The following is a 20,166-nucleotide window of genomic DNA, read 5'->3' as shown; positions in this document are numbered from 1 at the left end:
CTGATCTGCACTAAACTTGAAAATTATTCCAAGAAGCAGAGCTTGTACACGAGGTGAAAACACAAAAAAAAAATTCACAAATTCACAAAAAAAAAAATTAAAAAGGGAAGACATAATTCCTTTCTGTAGTACAGACACGGGACTTACAAATTCGTGAAACAAAGAATTAACCATCAAAGAAACCAATCTAAATTATAACCTCTATTAATCAACAGTTCGTGGTAATATACTGTTAGCAAGGTGTGACTCGGCCAGATAGTAACCGAAACTCTAAAAATTTCTTTTTTTAAATTATAACGTCAATAGAATTGGCTTTTATATGGTGACTCCAAACCTATAAAATCTATCAAGTTCAAAGTTAACCATCAAAGCTACGAGCTAGGGAAAATTTGCTTCGAAAAAGGAGGAAAACGCCCCAAAAAGGTCAAACGATTTCAATGAATAATCATACCTTATGATTCAGCTTATCAGAGAACCTCGATGAAGAGGTTTCAAAATTCTATACACAAAAATGTGGAATTTTGTACTTTTTGCCACGAATAAGATCATAGAAGCGTGTTTATATGTTGTTTTTTCTTCCCAGGGATGGTCGTATCGAACCAATGATTCGAAAATAATGGGATGGGGCTTATTCAAACCGAAACTAAAACGGACCAAAAGGATTCGAGGCCAACTAGCCCCCTTCCCACGCCTCTTTTCACCTCAAAAGACATCTGATCGATATTCTGAGGTACCCATTTAATTAAGCATAGTTCAAAGGCCAATAACTGTGCGTCTGGGGATGATATTGACCACCATTTCCTCCGGAGAAAGGGCTTTAAGTTATATAATTTGCCAATGGAGGTAATAGTGCTCGTCCGAAGTTAGTTCCCATGCAAATTGGCGCATGAAGAACGACCTCCAGGTGCCTCTGGATATCTGGCTAGCCACCAGAGAACCAAATGCATCTAGGGACGGTTGTATTGGCAACCCTCCTAATGAAACTTCTATTGCTACGAATGGAACCAGAAATTCAGCCTCAGATATATCATCTCAAACCCCGTCTCGACCTCGGACTGCCCACGGATGATTCCCTCTGAATACGGTTGACCAAGGTGGTATCAATGTGGCCACCTGGAATGTTCTGACACTGAACCAACCTGGTTGAAAGCTTCTATTAGCCAGAGAATTAAAGAAATATAAAGTTACAATTGCTGGAATCACTGAAACACATCTATCTGGTGATGCTGAGGAGTACATTGGTGAAGGGTACACACTGCTTTGGTCTGGTCGTCAGCAGAAACGAGGAGGCGTTGGCTTAGTGCTGAACAGTGCAGCGTGCAAGGCCCTCCTGTCATTCGCACCAGTATAACCCAGGCTCCTGAGAGCAAGGCTCGATGGTAAACATGGAAAAATAACCATCATCACCTGTTACGCCCGACATAGCCAAGTAAACCTGGCATAGCAATTATGGACCAACGAAGAAGATGCTCGACTACATCATCAGACGCTGGCGATGGCTGTCGTCTGTGCCGAGTCGTCGCACCTACCGAGGCGCCGAACTTGGGAACACCGACCATCGTCTTGTTGCAGCCAAAATCAGGCTTCGCCTAAAAGCTACAAATACCAGTCCGAAAACCTCGGAAAATTGATACCTACCGTATCCAGCAAGACCCCGCTTTGGCTAAGCAGTATCAGGTCAAAATATCCAACAGATTCAAGGTTCTTACGCAATGCAATGACAGTGAAGGTGTATGGAAGGTCTTCAAAGAGAATGCTCTTGCAGCTGCAACTAGCGTTGCTGGAATGAATCAGCGTAAGAAAAAAGACTGGATCAGCAACGAGTCCCTTGCCATTATTGATCACAGACGGGAAGCCCGCCTTCGCGGGGACATGACAGCGTATAGGCAATTAAATAAAGAGCGTAACATCATGCTGCACAAAGACCGTAAGACCTTTATTGACAAAAAAGCAAGCGAGCTCTAAGAGGCCGCCAATAAAAAGGACAGTGGAGCCATATATAAGATCCTCCGTGAGCTCTCTGGTCAATACACTCAAACTAAATCGTATCTCCGTAACGCCAGTGGCGAGAATATTTAAGACCAATCACAGTGTCTCCGCCAGTAGGAACACCCCTTCGAGAAGCTACTAAACTCAGACACACCTGACCAAATTGACGACCAGATTGCTGCTGCTGCTGACAATGCTACAACTGCCCCCAATGGCACTGAATTTACAACAGAAGAAATAAAAGCAGCAGTACGAAAGCTGAAGAACAACAAAGGGCCAGAAGTATGTGACCTGACATCAGAACTCCCTAAAAAATGGCGATCCATCCATGACCCTCTGGCTACAAATACTGTTTAATACTGTGTGGCACTCTGAAATGATACCATCAGACTGGAAGACAGGCTTACTTGTGCCAGTCTAGAAGAGGAAAGGAAGTAAAGCAGAATCTAATAATTACCATGGAATAACTCTGCTCTCGGTACCTGGCAAACTCTTTGCCATGCTGCTCCTCAGGCGGGCAGAGCGATCCACAGGTAACACCTCCATGCAGAGTTTCTAAAACTTCAAATAGTAAGACGAATTCCACCGTAGTTCCATCCCAACTTAATAATATTCCCATAATTTGTCAAGCCTTTCCTCTCAAGCCCGGTCCAGTCCCGCCTTTTAATAATGCCTCAAAACCACACCCTTACCCACAGCATCCTTCTCATAAACTTCAACCCTAAATAATTCCCTCCCGAATTGAAAAAAAATCCCAATACCCAAATCGGTTTAAATTTCCAACTTTCCTACTTACCAATGCTGGGAGCCAGAATTTTGACAAAATTACCGAACTTGAGGGTATCTCTGAAATTCATAAAATTAATATTATTGTTGTGACAGAGGTTCAGTCCCAGAACCCAGATTTCCTAAAAATCAGTAATTATACTCAGTTTAAAAAACTTTGCCCTCTCGATCACCCTCTCGGGGAAAAAGGGGGTGGTATATTATTTTCTGTCCGAGATAACCTCCAACCAAAACTCATCCCCACCCCCAACTGCTGACTTTGTGTTATCAAAGTATCCGAACGCTGGTATTTACTTACTTGGCGATGCGAATGACCTGAGAATAGACTCTATCTGCACCTCTCTTAATATTAAACAACTGGTTAAAATATCTACAACAAAAGGTAACACCTCTCTGGATGTTATTTGTTCAAACATGAGTAAGTATTACAACTCCCCGCAAGCACTACCACCACTGGAAGGCAGTTACCACTATTGTCTTCTTTTTTCTCCCTCTTCAGCCATTGAACATTTCTTTACTACCTCCATTGGGGTTTGCCGTCCCCTCAGTGACACAGGCATTTTTTCTTTTGGATCATGGCTGACCAGTGAAAGTTGGTCAGACCTATATAATTCTAATAACCTTGATGACAAGATTTTGATTTTTCACAAAAAACTAATGATTCCTGCTCATTATGTTTCCCAGAAAAAAAAAAATCAGAAAATGTTCCAGTGATAAATCTCACATAAATAATCCCATAAAAATTTTAATCCGAACAAAAATAAGCATATTAAAGAGGGGTAATTTAACTGAAGCAAATAAGTTAAGAAAGGAATTAAAAAGTCAAATTAGAAAAGCTGCCCGAGCCTATTATAAAAAAAAAATAAATACTTGCGCCATGATAAACCAAAGAACTGGTACTCTGAAATTAAAAAACTTACCGGCAAGAATCAAGAACATCTAAATTTTTAGATGAATGAACCTCCAAAGACCACAGCTTATGAACTCAATAAGTTTCTGGCTGCTATTGTCTAGAATCTCCCATCACTATTTTACGCATTTCCAGATATTCCTGATCCTTTTTCACTCCCACATATTTCTCCACTTGATGTTGTAAATAAAAAAGTTGAAAAACTAAAACGATCAAGCATTTGCCCTTTAGATATTCCTGTTCCTCTGATTAAAGCTTTCAGTGATTACCTCTCAAAACCCCTATCCACCTTGTTTAATGAAATTACAGAATCTGGACAGTTCCCTCAATATTGGAAACAAGGCTTTATTACTCCAATCAAAAATAAAAATGGGAAGCCTGGCTTTGATGGCATTCGTCCTATTACCCTCAACTCGATTTTTTCGAAATTGTATGAAAGTTTTCTCGCAGACTGGCTTAAGATGAAAGTCCTCCCCCTCATTGATCTTAGACAGTTTGGTAATTTCAAATACGCGTCAACCTCTCATTACCTCATCCGTCTTGTTGATTCTATGGGTAAATTAGTTGAAAAACCTAACAGTCGGCTTTATCTGATCTCTATTCATCTTCAAAAAGCTTTCGATTTGATTAACCACAAATTACTCAGATAAACTTATAAACGAATTCCAGATAGAAACTTTCCTTGTTAAGCTCGTTGCCTCTTTTCTTTCTAATAGATCTCAAGCAGTTAAATATCTAAATTGTTTCTCAGATCATCTCCCCATATTTAATAACTTTCCTCAGGGGACTATTCTAGGGCCTCTGCTTTTTTCTCTTATGATTAACAGCCTTTCAACCCTTTATGACAATAGGTGGAAATTAGTCGATGACATGACAGTTTTAGAGATATGTCATAAAAACATGTTTAGCAATCCAATGGGCATACTCCAAGATATTGCCTGTGAGGCCTCTTCCCTTGACATGACAGTTAACCCTTCTAAATCCGCAATAGTCTCAGTAAGTTTCCTTAAATCCCCTCCCCTTTTTCTTTCTCCTATTCCTCCTGAAACCTCTGTCACATCTCTTAAACTCCTTGGTGTTACAATTTATTCCAATTTGAAATGGGATGCCCATATTAATAATATCCTACGACAAGCAAACTCCTCACTTTTCCTCCTTAAACTTTTAAACAAATTTAGTTATCTTCAGTCATATATACCACAGGTTTACATTTTTTTTGCGCGTCCAAAATTAGAGAATGCTCCTCCTATTTGACACCCTGACCTCTCAAATGACGCAACACAAAAGATTGAAAATGTCTAAGAGAGGGGTTTAAGAATTATATTTAAAGAGGGTAAGATACCATATTTGCATTTGTTAAATATTTCAAACCTAGAGACCCTCGAGAGACGAAGAAATAATTTGTGCCTCCGTTTTGGTAAGTTGGCACTTTTGAACACCCGTACTGCGAACCTTTTCCCTGAATACCATGTACCTGATAGAAATCGTCCTCCCCGAACTGTGTCCCAGCCTATCCCCACCTTATCTCCCATTCTTTGTACTACCTTGCGGTATAAGAAATCTTTTATCCCTTTTTTTACTGATATAATAAATAGTGGTTAATTTGTACATAAATTTTGTCTTTTCTCTTATATAATAAAAGAAACAGCTCGTTTTTCTTTTTACTCTTTTTTTTGTTCCCTATCCCCTTTTTATGTTGTTTTTTAAACATTTGTTAATGTGTATATTATTTATTTTTTCAGTTTTATCAGTTTTTATCTTTTTAACTAGTTGCCATTTTGCAGTTTTTAATATAAGTGACAAAAGAGTCATATAGGATTCCGCTATTTAATTATTTTATTTTTTTGCATTGGTTGCCAATTTTTTAGTTGTTGTGCTTTTGTTATGATTTTCTTGCTTGTTTGTTTTTTTATGGACTTCGAAATTCGAATTCGGCCCTTCAGGGCTTGTGATAGTAATTTCTCGAAATAAATATCTCTATCTATCTCAAAGTACCTCCATCCCCTTCGTTGCCACCAGCAAGCTGGGTTCATGCCGGGTAGGTCCACTACTGATCAAATCCATACAATTAGACAGCTGATAGAGTAAACTCTAGAATATAAAAGGAAGGCATACATTGCCTTCGTCTATTTTCAATCTGCTTTCGACACTGTCAACAGACAGTCACTGTGGCTGATCCTTCGATCTGCTGGTGTACCTAAGACAATTGTCAATCTATTCAAAGAACTATACTATAATACCGAGAGTGTTGTCAATGTAAATAGCCAGCTCTCATTACATTTTAAAATTAGAACCGGTGTTCGGCAAGGTTGCGCTGCTGCTCCCGAAATCTTCATTGTGTCATGGACCATGTTCGCAACAAAAAACTGCTAGCGCATCCGTTTGGCATCGATTTTGCTGTAAGAGTTCTGTCAGATGTTGACTTCGCTGACGATGTTGTATTGCGAAAATTTCACTGACATTAAAACTGCCTGGAAACACTAGCATCTGCTGCAAAAAAACTTGGTTTAAATGTAAACTGAACCAAGACCAAAATATTGCCTGTAGACAAGACACCATGCAACCCCCGACAACTATAGAAGTATTTGGCCAAGATGCTGAGAGTCAAGCAGTTCACCTACCTTGGTTCACTTGTTTGCTGAAACAGAAATCTAGATGCAGAGATATCAGCAAGGGTGGCAAAGGCATTTTGGGCCGCCTACTGAAAACAATATTCAACAAACCCCAGATCAGCCGTCTCACGATAGCTCGTATCTACTCTGCCTCTGTAGCAAGTGCTGTTTTTTACTCGTCAGAGACTTGACCTTTGACTCAGTTGCAGATGATGAAGGTAGATGCTGTCCAGACAGACAAAACACCTCTACTTAATCAAACACGTTAGGTGGCTGACAGGGTATGGAACAAGGATATCCTCCGGTCCTTTAAATTATCACCCCTGATCGAACAGCTTGAGCCCCGCTTGCTGGGTTGGTACGGTCAATTACTTTGCCTACCCACTGAAACACCTGCCCGACTTATACTTGACTTCGATCCAACTGCAAACGGCTGGAAACGGCCAGGAGGTAGACCACGTATGAGATGGGCGGATATCATCCGAGATCGACTCACAGTGTGGGATCGATCACAGCGAAGCTCCTATCTTCGCCCAAAACAGGCAACTCTGGAGACGACTAACAGCGCTGACGTCTGGTTCCCTCTACGCTGGCGATGCTGCCGAACAAGAGCTTTAAATCAAGTAAGTAAGTAAGTCAATGGTTTACATATAATATTTGTTATTGGGAAATAAATGGAAATTTTTAGAGGGCGAGGGAATTCTGCAGTCAGGAGCATTTTCCACGTTGGTATTTTTTGTGGGGAATTTTAGGAGCGGGGAAATTTTCTGGAATTCATATATGAAATTCTTTTTATTCTTAAATTCTTTTTAACTTGAGCTTAAAAATTTAAGCATTCCATTTAAACTCGTCATGTTTTTTTTAATATTACTTTAGCTTAAACAGGCAACGGAATTTTTGGATGTTTATGCTTGGATGTTTCGCTTGTTTCTTGTATTTTTACGTTAACTTACATTGCTCATAGGAAAATGAGAAAAGGGGTATATGAAAATCTTATTCTCTTCAGTTAGTATTTTGTATACGGAGTACAAGTAAATATCACACTGGAAAAGCGCATCATCTATGATACATACAAAAAAAGTATAAAAACGAATTAGCTCAAAAGTCAGGCTTATTTGAAAAAATAACCTTGTAGAACTTCCCTGAGATGGGTTCGATGTTTCTCCAAGCAAATAAAATGGACAAATAAAAGTTATTTTGTTTATTTTGATCCTCTAAGACTGATCCTTATTATTACTTCAGATGTATATCCTCTTCTCGTTAGCCCTGTACATCAAGTATTCCGTTTAATAATAAATAACCTATATAATATTATTAATATATTTACCTAATAATGTTTGCTATATTAATAACAATAGTTTTTTTTTAATAGAAAACACTAATTATTACCTTTGCATGACGAATTCCGGTTGTTGTATTGTGCCCGTTGGCCTTTATGCAACCCAATTTTTTTTTCTTTTAAGGTATATGTCCCCTCTAAGAAAAGAGATTTTGCAATAAACCTGCAGCTGTAACTTGCAATAAAAAGACAAACTACTTATATCATCGGATTCAATAGTCTCAGATCTATTCATTCACCAGGTCGGAATTACGATATTCCTTTGACGTTTTCTTGAATAGTTATTTAACTTGCTTAAAAGAATAAAGGAATTGTCCAATTTCCAACGATTTTCAAACAGTTTTCAATCTAAAAAAAAGAGACAAAAAACCGTTGAAGAGCAGAAATATAAACCGCTAGAAATTGCGCAGGAAACATACACCTAAAGCTTTTTTTTTAATAGAAAAAACTATTCTTACCTTTGCATGAGGAATCCCAGTTGTTGTATTGAAGGCGGGTAGAAGCCTGTTGCCTATATCCAGTGCCATAGTTAACAAATCATTGCTATACCAAGTGATTTCTCCATATCTGGACTTTATATAGTCAGCAAGAATGTGCCCAGATAGTAGACCCCTGTAAGAAAAATTGAAGCTTTGATATTGTTGGTAAATACTGTATTAGCGAGACTTTGTGTCCAGTTGAGGAGGCCATTGTGACCTATGAGAAAAATCTAGTTTCTGGCCCAGGAGTAGGTCCGCTTTCTAAAGTATATTCTTGAGTGTAGTTTTGAATATATTGTAGTAGGTTTAATATTCCTTGTTAGGTCTCTCACCATTTTTCCGCATCCCTATTTTTAGTTAATCCTAAGATGGGTTATTAAAAAGAACTCATTGTAATATTATTTGTCCAAAGGCCTTTCTCATCTGGTGGGGAACAAGAAGCTATAAATTTAGGATAAAATTTTGTGTGTCAAAACTCAAATATTGTGTGTCATATGGCTTCAATATATACAGTAGTGTATCGGGGTGCATTGATCCACGAATTTAAATTTTTTATCCTGGAAAAGATAATTTCTTTTGAACTCGGCTTTTCAAACACATATAAAATTCCGGTCCGGTCTCTGCTGTCCCACTCAATTATGTAGGTCCAGAATTGAGAATGCAGATATTAGATTATGCTTTATTTGCATATGAAAATGTACCATCTGGACCAAATAAGATAAATATCTGAAATAATGGCCAATATTCCTTGGCTAATCTCTTTTCTCATCAGAAAAGGTCTTTCTCATCTGGTAGGAAACAAGAAGCTATAAAGTCAGGATAAAATTCGGCATACCTGATGTCAACAGCAACACAATGTTAATTTATTCAAAAATAGGTGTATCTCACCTGTCAATTTATTTACGAAAATGGACGTATCTCATATATGACAGTCAGCCAATAACACAATGAGGGAGAGAAAACTTTTGAAGTACAACCCTCCCAGAAATTCGACATACCTATCTCGAATTTAACCTATATTTTTTATATAAGTCGCCCACTTATTGAATCCTTTTGGAAATAAGGTTCACCTCCTACCATCATCCGAAAAGCAATGAATCCTTCCCCAATACCTGGAGTTGAAACAGTTTATCTTCATTCATTATATACGAGATAAAGCAAAACAAATTCGCTAATTTTGGCAAAACTACAGTTTTAGGTTCCAAATTCAAAAATGTTGTACATTTTGATTTAGTACCTAAAAATACCAAACATCATGAAAAATACCCTCCCAAAAACAGTTTTATCAGGATAGGTGGGATTATTTTAGTGACAGTTTTGGCATACAATTTAGGGAGTACCATTAAGGATCTTGTCCTTTTGCTTTCTTTTTTCCTATTCTTCATACTTGATGCTCGTTTTTTTGTAATTATTTCGTCTGCTTTCTTTTATTTAGTCACAAAATACTAGTTACAGGATCAATTATTAGGATAAATTTTTAGGGGTACAGATACGCAACAACTACTTTTCAAGAAAAAGTTAATTTATAATCAATAAAAAATTTCTTAAACAACATTGCCTTTCCATTTGCAATTGAAAAGAAAAATATATAAAAAAGGATAAAATTTTTCATAAGAAAGAGAAAAATGAAACAATTTTTATAACAAAATAATAATAAAATCATAAACGTATCAGAGATCATAAACGCCTTACCCTAATACTCGGATGTTCGTTTCGAATACCGACACAACAATATCATGGTCGAAGTTAACTTCATTGATGATCAGCTTCAGACTCTCCTCAAAGCCATGAAAATCTCCGATAATGGCTAAAGTGTCCAAAGAGTCAATGAGCGTCAACGAAAAACTGAAAGAATTCAAATTAGTGCTTTTCCTGTAACGTCAACAACAGCTTGTTGCAGAACAAAGCTGCATAAGAAAAACACTGCAGCATAAAGATGTGGGAGTTATATTGAGGCAGATGTATTTCATTGAGGCAGATATGACTGAAGTGTCCAAAGAGTCAATGAGCGTCAACGTAAAACTGAAAGAATTCAAATTAGTGCCTTTTCTGTAACGTCTAAAAAGAGAATACACAATTAACAGCTTGTTGCAAAACAAAGCTACACGAGGGAGACACTGCAGCATAAAGATGTGACAGTTGCATTGAGGCAGATATGACTGAAGTGTCCAAAGAGTCGATGAGCGTCAACGTAAAGCTGAAAGAATTCAAATTAGTGCCTTTTCTGTAACGTCAAAAAAAAAGAATACACAATTAGCAGATTGTTGCAGAACATAGCTGCACGAGGGAGACACTGCAGCATAAAGATGTGACAGTTGTATTGAGGCAGATATGACTGAAGTGTCCAAAGAGTCGATGAGCGTCAACGTAAAGCTGAAAGAATTCAAATTAGTGCCTTTTCTGTAACGTCAAAAAAATAGAATACACAATTATCAGCTTGTTGCAGAACATAGCTTCACGAGGGAGACACTGCAGCATAAAGATGTGACAGTTGTATTGAGGCAGATATGACTGAAGTGTTCAAAGAGTCGATGAGTGTCAACGTAAAGCTGAAAGAATTCAAATTAGTGCCTTTTCTGTAACATCAAATAAAAGAATACACAATTATCAATTTGTTGCAGAACAAAGCTGCACGAGAGCAACACTGCAGCAAAAAGATGTAATAGTTGTATTGAGACAGATGTATTTCATTGAGGCAGATATGACTGAAGTGTCCAAATAGTCAATGAGCGTAAACGTAAAGCTGAAAGAATTCAAAATAGTGCCTTTTTTGTAACGTCAAAAAAAAGAATACACAATTAACAGCTTTTGCAGAACAAAGCTGCAGGAGGGCAACACTGCAGCATAAAAATATGACAGTTGTATTGAGGCAGATATGACTGAAGTGTTCAAAGAGTCAATGAGCGTCAACGTAAAGCTGAATGAATTTAAATTAGTGCCTTTTCTGTAACGTCTAAAAAGAGAATACACAATTAACAGCTTGTTGCAAAACAAAGCTACACGAGGGAGACACTGCAGCATAAAGATATGACAGTTGCATTGAGGCAGATATGACTGAAGTGTCCAAAGAGTCGATGAGCGTCAACGTAAAGCTGAAAGAATTCAAATTAGTGCCTTTTCTGTAACGTCAAAAAAAAAGAATACACAATTAGCAGATTGTTGCAGAACATAGCTGCACGAGGGAGACACTGCAGCATAAAGATGTGACAGTTGTATTGAGGCAGATATGACTGAAGTGTCCAAAGAGTCGATGAGCGTCAACGTAAAGCTGAAAGAATTCAAATTATTTCCTTTTCTGTAACGTAAAAAAAAAAGAATAAACAATTAGCAGCTTGTTGCAGAACATAGCTGCACGAGGGAGACACAGCAGCATAAAGATGTGACAGTTGTATTGAGGCAGATATGACTGAAGTGTTCAAAGAGTCGATGAGTGTCAACGTAAAGCTGAAAGAATTCAAATTAGTGCCTTTTCTGTAACATCAAATAAAAGAATACACAATTATCAATTTGTTGCAGAACAAAGCTGCACGAGAGCAACACTGCAGCATAAAGATGTGATAGTTGTATTGAGACAGATGTATTTCATTGAGGCAGATATGACTGAAGTGTCCAAATAGTCAATGAGCGTAAACGTAAAGCTGAAAGAATTCAAAATAGTGCCTTTTTTGTAACGTCAAAAAAAAGAATACACAATTAACAGCTTTTGCAGAACAAAGCTGCAGGAGGGCAACACTGCAGCATAAAAATATGACAGTTGTATTGAGGCAGATATGACTGAAGTGTTCAAAGAGTCAATGAGCGTCAACGTAAAGCTGAATGAATTTAAATTAGTGCCTTTTCTGTGACGTCCAAAAAAAAAGAATACACAATTAACAGCTTGTCGCAGGGCAAAGCTGCACGAGGGCAACACTGCAGCATAAAGATGTGGCGGTTTCTTAGCAATATTGTCTTGATGAGTCTTGCAACTCATTGTGGGAGAAGGCCTTGAAACAGACAAGTCGAAACCACAGTACCCAGACGCTCAAAGAACATCTCAATCAGCCCGCCTTTACACGGAAGAGAAAAAAAACAAAAGACTTAAGCAAAATATATTTTTCTACGTTCAGCTTACAAAGAACTTATTTATATTTGTGGGCTTAAATGTTTCTGGTGGGCCCTCCTACCCTTCGTTGTATGTAGGGATGGCCAAAGAGGGAATCCACAGTAGAATTGGCAACAGAAAGCCAAAGGGCCTTGCATTACACAACAAAAGTAAGTAAGAGCATAATAGCAAAAAAAAATTTTATTTTTTTTTTGCTTTTATTTGCAGCTAGTTGTTTTTAAAAAGAAAGAATTTCGCTTAAAGCTCCAAGAGACAAGAAAAAAATCCTGTCATCAAGAACTCTGATTTCCAGCTATTTCTTGAGCAAGAAAATAATAAATATTCCATTTTGGAAAACTAAAACATTCTATATGACGGGATAACCTAAAAAAAGGAGGAAATAGATTAGAGCAATCAATTACAGATGTGGAATTTATGAGGACAGGCCGTCAGAATCAACTCAAGGTAAAGTAGCACATAATATCTATTGAATTACTGCAGTCAAAGTGTAAAATTCAAAATCTCAGCAAAAATACACAAACTAATTATTTTTTTAATGTTAATCTACAAGGGGGAATAATAACACCAAAGAGCAATAGCGACTTACTCAATAATTTCAACTGACACCTTCCATAAAATTTGAAATATTTGAAATATGTGAAAAAAGAAGAAAGAATTTGCATTTTTCTAAATAAAAATTATTTATAGAATAGCATCTTCGAAAATTAAAAAAACTTCAGGCTTTGTAGTAAATACGCCTTGAAATTCCAGAAAGGCAATCGTTATAATCCCAAAACTGGACAAATACAACTAATTTTTTTAATTTTTAAAATGGTTTACATGCACTTCAACAGTTTCAATTGATAAAGTATAAAACTTAATAAACAAATTTATATTATAATTCCAAATTCTGAATATGATTTTACCACCCCATAATTCTCTTGAATAATTCCAATCTATCTAGATACACTTATTTAGTACACAATACAATAGTGCAAATCAATGAGCTGCTAATGACCCCAAACAAAATTTTGCAGTTGGAATTACTAATCAATCACAAGTACATACACCCTTAAACCAAAAATAGCCAGTGTGCCCTTTTTTGGATTTTGGTGCATGTCAGTAGAATGGCCCCTATTGATCCCACGAGTACCACGTGGTTTATGGTTTTCTCAGTGAGAATGAAAAAACAGTTGAAATTCTCACTTGAAAAACCATGAATTTTGTTGCATTTATGGTAATTCTCACTTGAAAAACCATGAATTTTGTCACAGTTATGTAATTCTCACTTGAAAAACCATAAAAAAAGACATAAATGTGACAAAATTCATGGTTTTTGAAGTGAGAATTAAATAAATGTGACAATATTAATGGTTTTTCAAGTGAGAATTACATAAATTTGACAAAATTCATGTTTTTTCAAGTGAGAATTTCATAAATGCGACAAAATTCATGGTTTTTCAAGTGAGAATTTCCCCTGTTTTTTCATTCTCACTTGGAAAACCATAAACCACGTGGTGTAGTCACGAGTAGCACCTGTGAACTTGATTTACATAATCGCTAGGGGAAATTATTGATTCACGAAGAGGGAATTAGGAAACATTAAGGCTTCTTTAATCTTAGGTCTGAGGAAGGGGGAATTAAGAAACAAACATGGCTTCATTGTTGTTTGGTTAGCTTAACCTGAGAAATAGCACCTGTGAACTTGATTTACATAATCGCTAGGGGAAATTGTTGATTCACGATGAGGGAATTAGGAAACATTAAGGCTTCTTTAATCTTTAGGCCTGTCATGAGTAGCACCTGTGAACTTGATTTACATAATCGCTAGGGGAAATTATTGATTCACGAAGGGAAGAATTAAGAAACATTAAGGCTTCTTTAATCTTAGGTCTGAGGGATAAACGTTCTTTAGATCAGAGAGAAAAATTAATATTCTATTTCAAATAGGGCTTCATTGATCTTTAGTGTCAGGAATTATAATTGACATCACTTGTTATCGTGGAATTATGCGGGAGTCTAAAGAGATAGAAATTCTATTTTTAAATACGGCTTCACGGAGCTTTAAGTCGGAGAGATAAATTGATATTCTAACGAAACCCTAATAGTTTAGCTAGGAACATTTATGAGGTGAAGAGATTAACGTAGGAAAGGGTTTCCTAGAAATTTGAAATGCGTTAGCGCATAGATGCCATACAAAAGGAACACGCTGAAATTACGTTTAGGGATTATTTGGGCGAAACGGTTTTATCCATTTTATGGGATTATTTCGGCGAAACAGTTAGAGACATTTTGAAAGAAGATTTTAGGAAAGGTTTTAGAAGAGAATTTGAGGGTGAAACTCTGTGGTCGTTATAATACACAAGTTCCATTTGAACAGTGTTGTGAGGTCCTCTACCCCAACCCAAAGGGTTCCGATCCCCCACCACAACCCCGAAGGAAGTCCTCGGTACTCAAAGATCCCCCAAGCTCCCCTAGAGCCCCCGCCCCCCCCCCCAAACGCCCTCCTCAGACCCTCAAAGGCCCTCCTCTGGTCCTCAAAGGGCCCCCGGACCCCCAAAGGGCCCCCCGGACCCCAGAGGCCCTCCCCCGGTCCTCAAAGGTCCCTCGGGTTCCCAAAGGACCACCGGTGCCCCCCAAAGACCCACCCAGACCCCCAAATGCCATCCCCGAACCCCCAAAGGCCCTCCCTGTGCCCCAAAGGCCCTCCCCCGGCCCCCTCCTCCTCCTCCTCCCACCTCCTCCTCCTCCCTCCTCCTCATCCTCCTCCTCCTCCTCCTCCTCCTCCTCCCACCTCCTCCTCCTCCTCCTCCCACCTCCTCCTCCTCCTCCTCCCACCTCCTCCTCCCACCTCCTCCTCCTCCCACCTCCTCCCACCTCCTCCTCCTCCTCCTCCTCCCTCCTCCTCCTCCCACCTCCTTCCTCCTCCTCCTCCCTCCTCCTTCTACCTCCTCCTCCCCCCCCATTCCCTCATCATTTTTTATACTTTTTTGTGCATTGAGACACAGAACGACCCCCTGCCCCCCAGCCCCTCCCCCTCCAAAGGTCTGATTTTTTCAAAGTTCATTTTGAATTTCTTTCATTGAAATGCAAGAGTTGGAATATTTCAGTAGTGTTTGGTTGTGGTTTACCTTGTCACAGTTACATTTTCTTGATTTTTCAAAGTTCATTTTGAATTTCTTTCGTTGAAATGCAAGAGTTGGATTATTTCAGTAGTGTGTTGTTGTAGTTTACCATGTCACAGTTACATTCCCTTAATTTTTCAAAGTTCATTTTGAATTTCTTTCGTTGAAATGCAAGAGTTGGAATATTTCAGTAGTGTTTGCTCGCGGTTTACCATGTCACAGTTACAGTACCTTAATTTTTGATAGTCCATTTTGAATTTCTTTCGATGAAATTCAAGATTTGGAATATTTAAGTAGTGTTTGATTGCGGTTTACCATGTCACAGTTACATTTTCTTTATTTTTCAAAGTTAATTTTTAATTTTTTTATTGAAATTAAAGATATTGAATATTTCAGTAGTGTGATTTTGTAGTTTAACATGTCACAGTTACATTCACTTAATTTTTCAAAGTTCATTTTGAATTTCTTTTCGTTGAAATGCAAGAGTTGGAATATTTCACTAGTGTGATGTTGTAGTTTACCCTGTCACAGTTACAGTCCCTTTATTTTTGATAGTTTATTTTGAATTTCTTTCATTGAAATGCAAGATTTGGAATATTTCAGTAGTGTTTGGTTGCGGTTTACCTTGTCACAGTTACATTATCTTTATTTTTCAAAGTTCATTTTGAATTTCTTTCTTTGAAATGCAAGAGTTGGAATATTTCAGTAGTGTTTGGTCGTGGTTTACCTTGTCACAGTTACATTTTCTTGATTTTTCAAAGTTCATTTGAATTTCTTTCGTTGAAATGCAAGAGTTGGAATATTTCAGTAGTGTTTGGTTGCGGTTTACCTTGTCACAGTTACATTCACTTAATTTTTCAAAGTTCATTTTGAATTTCTTTCGATGAAATTCAATAGTTGGAATATTTAACTAGTGTTTGGTTGTGGCTTACCATGTAACAGTTACATTCCCTTAATTTTTAAAAGCTCATTTTGAATTTCTTTCGTTGAAATGCAAGAGTTGGAATATTTCACTAGTGTTTGGTTGCGGTTCACCATGTCACAGTTACATTATCTTGATTTTTCAAAGTTCATTTTGAATTTCTTTAATTGAAATGCAAGAGTTGGAATATTTCAGTAGTGTTTGGTCGTGGTTTACCTTGTCACAATTACATTCCCTTAATTTTTCAAAGTTCATTTGAATTTCTTTCGTTGAAATGCAAGAGTTGGAATATTTCAGTAGTGTTTGGTTGCGGTTTACCATGTCACAGTTACATTTTCCTGATTTTTCAATGTTTATTTTTAATTTATTTAGTTGAAATGAAAGATTTGTAATATTTCACTAGTTTTTGGTTGTGGTTTACCATGTCACAGTTACATTTTCCTGATTTTTCAAAGTTTATTTTGAATTTCTTTCATTGAAATGCAAGAGTTGGAATATTTCAGTAGTGTTTGGTTGTGGTTTACCTTGTCACAGTTACATTTTCTTGATTTTTCAAAGTTCATTTGAATTTCTTTCATTTAATTTCAAGAGTTGGAATATTTCAGTAGTGTGATGTTGTGGTTTACCTTGTCAAAGTTACATTTTCTTGATTTTTCAAAGTTCATTTTGAATTTCTTTCGTTGAAATGCAAGAGTTGGAATATTTCAGTAGTGTTTGGTTGTGGTTTAACTTGTCACAGTTACATTTTCTTGATTCTTCAAAGTTCTTTTTGAATTTCATTCTTTGAAATGCAAGAGTTGGAATATTTCAGTAGTGTTTGGTTGTGGTTTACCTTGTCATATATACATTTTCATGATTTTTCAAAGTTCATTTGAATTTCTTTCGTTGAAATGCAAGAGTTGAAATATTTCAGTAGTGTTTGCTTGTGGGTTACCTTGTCACAGTTACATTTTCTTTATTTTTAAAATTTAATTTGAATTTCTTTCTTTGAAATGCAAGAGTTTGAATATTTCAGTAGTGTTTGCTTGTGGGTTACCTTGTCACAGTTACATTTTCATGATTTTAAAAGGTAATTTTTAATTTATTTCTTTGAAATTCAAGAGTTTGAATATTTCAGTAGTGTTTGGTTGTGGTTTACCTTGTCACAGTTACATTTTCTTGATTTTTCAAAGTTCATTTTGAATTTCTTTCGTTGAAATGCAAGAGTTGGAATATTTCAGTAGTGTTTTTTTATAGTTTACCATGTCAAAGTTAAATTACATTAATTTTTCAAAGTTCATTTTGAATTTCTTTCGTTGAAATGCAAGAGTTGGACTATTTCAGTAGTGTTTGGTAGTGGTTTACCTTGTCACAGTTACATTTTCGTGATTTTTAAAAGTTCATTTTGAATTTCTTTCGTTGAAATGCAAGAGTTGGACTATTTCAGTAGTGTTTGGTTAATGTTTACCATATCACAGGAACATTGTCTTTATTTTTCAAAGCTCATTTCGAATTTCTGTCTTTGAAATGAAAGAGTTGGAATATTTCAGTATTGTTTGGTCGTGGTTTACCTTGTCACAGTTACATCACCTTAATTTTTCAAAGTTCATTTGAATATCTTTCGTTGAAATGCAAGAGTTGGAATATTTAAGTAGTGTTTGGTTGTGGTTTACCTTGTCACACTTACATTTTCTTGATTTTTTAAATGTTCATTTTGAATTTATTTCGTTGAAATGCAAGAGTTGGAATATTTCAGTAGTGGTTGATTGTGGTTTACCATGTCACAGTTACATTTTCTTTATTTTTCAAATTTCATTTGAATTTCTTTCATTGAAATGCAAGAGTTGGAATATTTCAGTAGTGTTTGGTTGGGGTTGACCTTGTCACAGTTACATTCACTTAATTTTTCACAGTTCATTTTGAATTACTTTCGTTGAAATGCAATAGTTGGAATATTTCAGTAGTGTATGGTTCTGGTATACCTTGTCACAGTTACATTTTATTGATTTTTCAAAGTTTATTTTTAATTTCTTTCTTTGAAATTAAAGAGTTGGAATATTTCACTAGTGTTTGGTTGCGGTTCACCTTGTCACAGTTACATTTTCTTGATTTTTCAAAGTTCATTTTGAATTTCTTACATTGAAATGCAAGAGTTGGAATATTTCAGTAGTGTTTGGTCGTGGTTTACCTTGTCACAGTTACATTACCTTAATTTTTCAAAGTTCATTTTGAATTTCTTTCATTGAAATGCTAGAGTTGGAATATTTCAGTTGTGTATGGTTATGTTATACCTTATCAAAGTTACATTTTCTTGATTTTTAGAAGTTCATTTTGAATTTCTTTCGTTGAAATGCAAGAGTTGGAATATTTAAGTGGTGTATGGTTCTGGTATAACTTGTCAAAGTTACATTTTCATGATTTTACAAAGTTCATTTTGAATTTCTTTCATTGAAATGCAAGAGTTGGAATATTTCACTAGTGTTTGGTCGTGGTTTACCTTGTCACAGATACATTTTCTTGATTTTTCAAAGTTCATTTTGAATTTCTTTCGTTGAAATGCAAGAGTTGGAATATTTCAGTAGTGTTTGGTCGTGGTTTAACTTGTCACAGTTACATTTTCGTGATTTTTCAAAGTACATTTTGAATTTCTTTCGTTGAAATGCAAGAGTTGGGAAATTGTGGTCTTAGTCCACCACCCCCGAATGGTGGAAATCCACTAGCTCAATATTGGGGTCTCAGTCCACCAACCTGAATGGTGGAAATTCACTAGCTCAGAATTAGGGTCTTAGTCCACCTGCCTGAATGGTGGAAATTCACTAGCTCAGAATAGGGGTCTTAGTCCACCAGCCTGAATGGTTGAAATTCACATTAGACGAGGTAACGTGCGCACACACACACACACACAGAGAGAGACGACTAACACACAGGGACAACACACACTATGAGACGACACACACAGAAAGAAACTGAATTACAATATGAATATGATCAGGAATTGTTTACAAGTCAGGTTGGCCGAGCGGTTAAGGCGCTAGACTCAAGATCTGGTCCCCATATGGGGTCGTGGGTTCGAGTCCCACACTTGACAATTTTTTTCTTATTCTAAATCTTTGGAAACAGCCTATATTTCTGACCGTTTAAGTTTTGATGTTAGTGTTGTCAGTCAAAAGCTATGACCTTGAGAAAAGAGCTTGAGAAAATTGCCTGATTATCGAAAAATGGGGAAACATCCTCCAAAAGTCAACAGGAATACACCCCTCCAGCGTTTTGTCGAATATGTTGAATAAAATATGCAAAGTCGACATAGCTTTATTTCATTTTTAAGGTTAATTTAGACGAGGTTCTGAATTTTCTTAAAGAAGAGAAAAAAGTTAGCTCAATTCTGAACTTTACCAATGAAACTGAATTACATTATGAATATGATCAGGAATTGTTTACAAGTCAGGTTGGCCGAGTGGTTAAGGCGCTAGACTTAGGATCTGGTCCCCATATGGGGTCGTGGGTTCGAGTCCCACACTTGACAATTTTTTCTTATTCTAAATCTTTGGAAACAGCCTATATTTCTGACCGTTTAAGTTTTGATGTTAGTGTTGTCAGTCAAAAGCTATGACCTTGAGAAAAGAGCTTGAGAAAATTGCCTGATTATCGAAAAATGGGGAAACATCCTCCAAAAGTCGACAGGAATACACCCCTCCAGCGTTTTGTCGAATATGTTGAATAGAATATGCACAGTCGACATAGCTTTATTTCATTTTTAAGGTTAATTTAGACGAGGTTCTGAATTTTCTTAAAGAAGAGAAAAGTTAGCTCAATTCTGAACTTTACCAATGAAACTGAATTACAATATGAATATGATCAAGAATTGTTTACAAGTCAGGTTGGCCGAGTGGTTAAGGCGCTAGACTTAAGATCTGGTCCCCATATGGGGTCGTGGGTTCGAGTCC

The 20,166-nt window shown here is 36.8% G+C and overlaps 1 protein-coding gene across 1 annotated transcript in view; it reads right to left on the bottom strand.

Moving 5' to 3' along the window:
* Positions 1-20,166, bottom strand: part of LOC148943134 (ER degradation-enhancing alpha-mannosidase-like protein 3) — a 105,451-nt gene that overhangs the window by 66,822 nt on the left and 18,463 nt on the right. The window contains exons 3-4 of the mRNA XM_089102097.1: positions 9,808-9,960; positions 8,095-8,248 (exon numbers count right to left, since the gene is read on the bottom strand). Of these exons, the coding sequence (XP_088958223.1) occupies positions 8,095-8,248; positions 9,808-9,960 (307 nt within the window). The remainder of the gene's footprint in view (positions 1-8,094; positions 8,249-9,807; positions 9,961-20,166) is intronic.

This window comes from Artemia sp. Qi Xiang Cuo, chromosome 16 (genome assembly GCF_049724085.1).
Source record: "Artemia sp. Qi Xiang Cuo chromosome 16, ASM4972408v1, whole genome shotgun sequence".
Classification (NCBI taxonomy): Eukaryota; Metazoa; Arthropoda; class Branchiopoda; order Anostraca; family Artemiidae; genus Artemia; species Artemia sp. Qi Xiang Cuo.
This window is presented reverse-complemented; position numbering and strand designations above follow the sequence as displayed.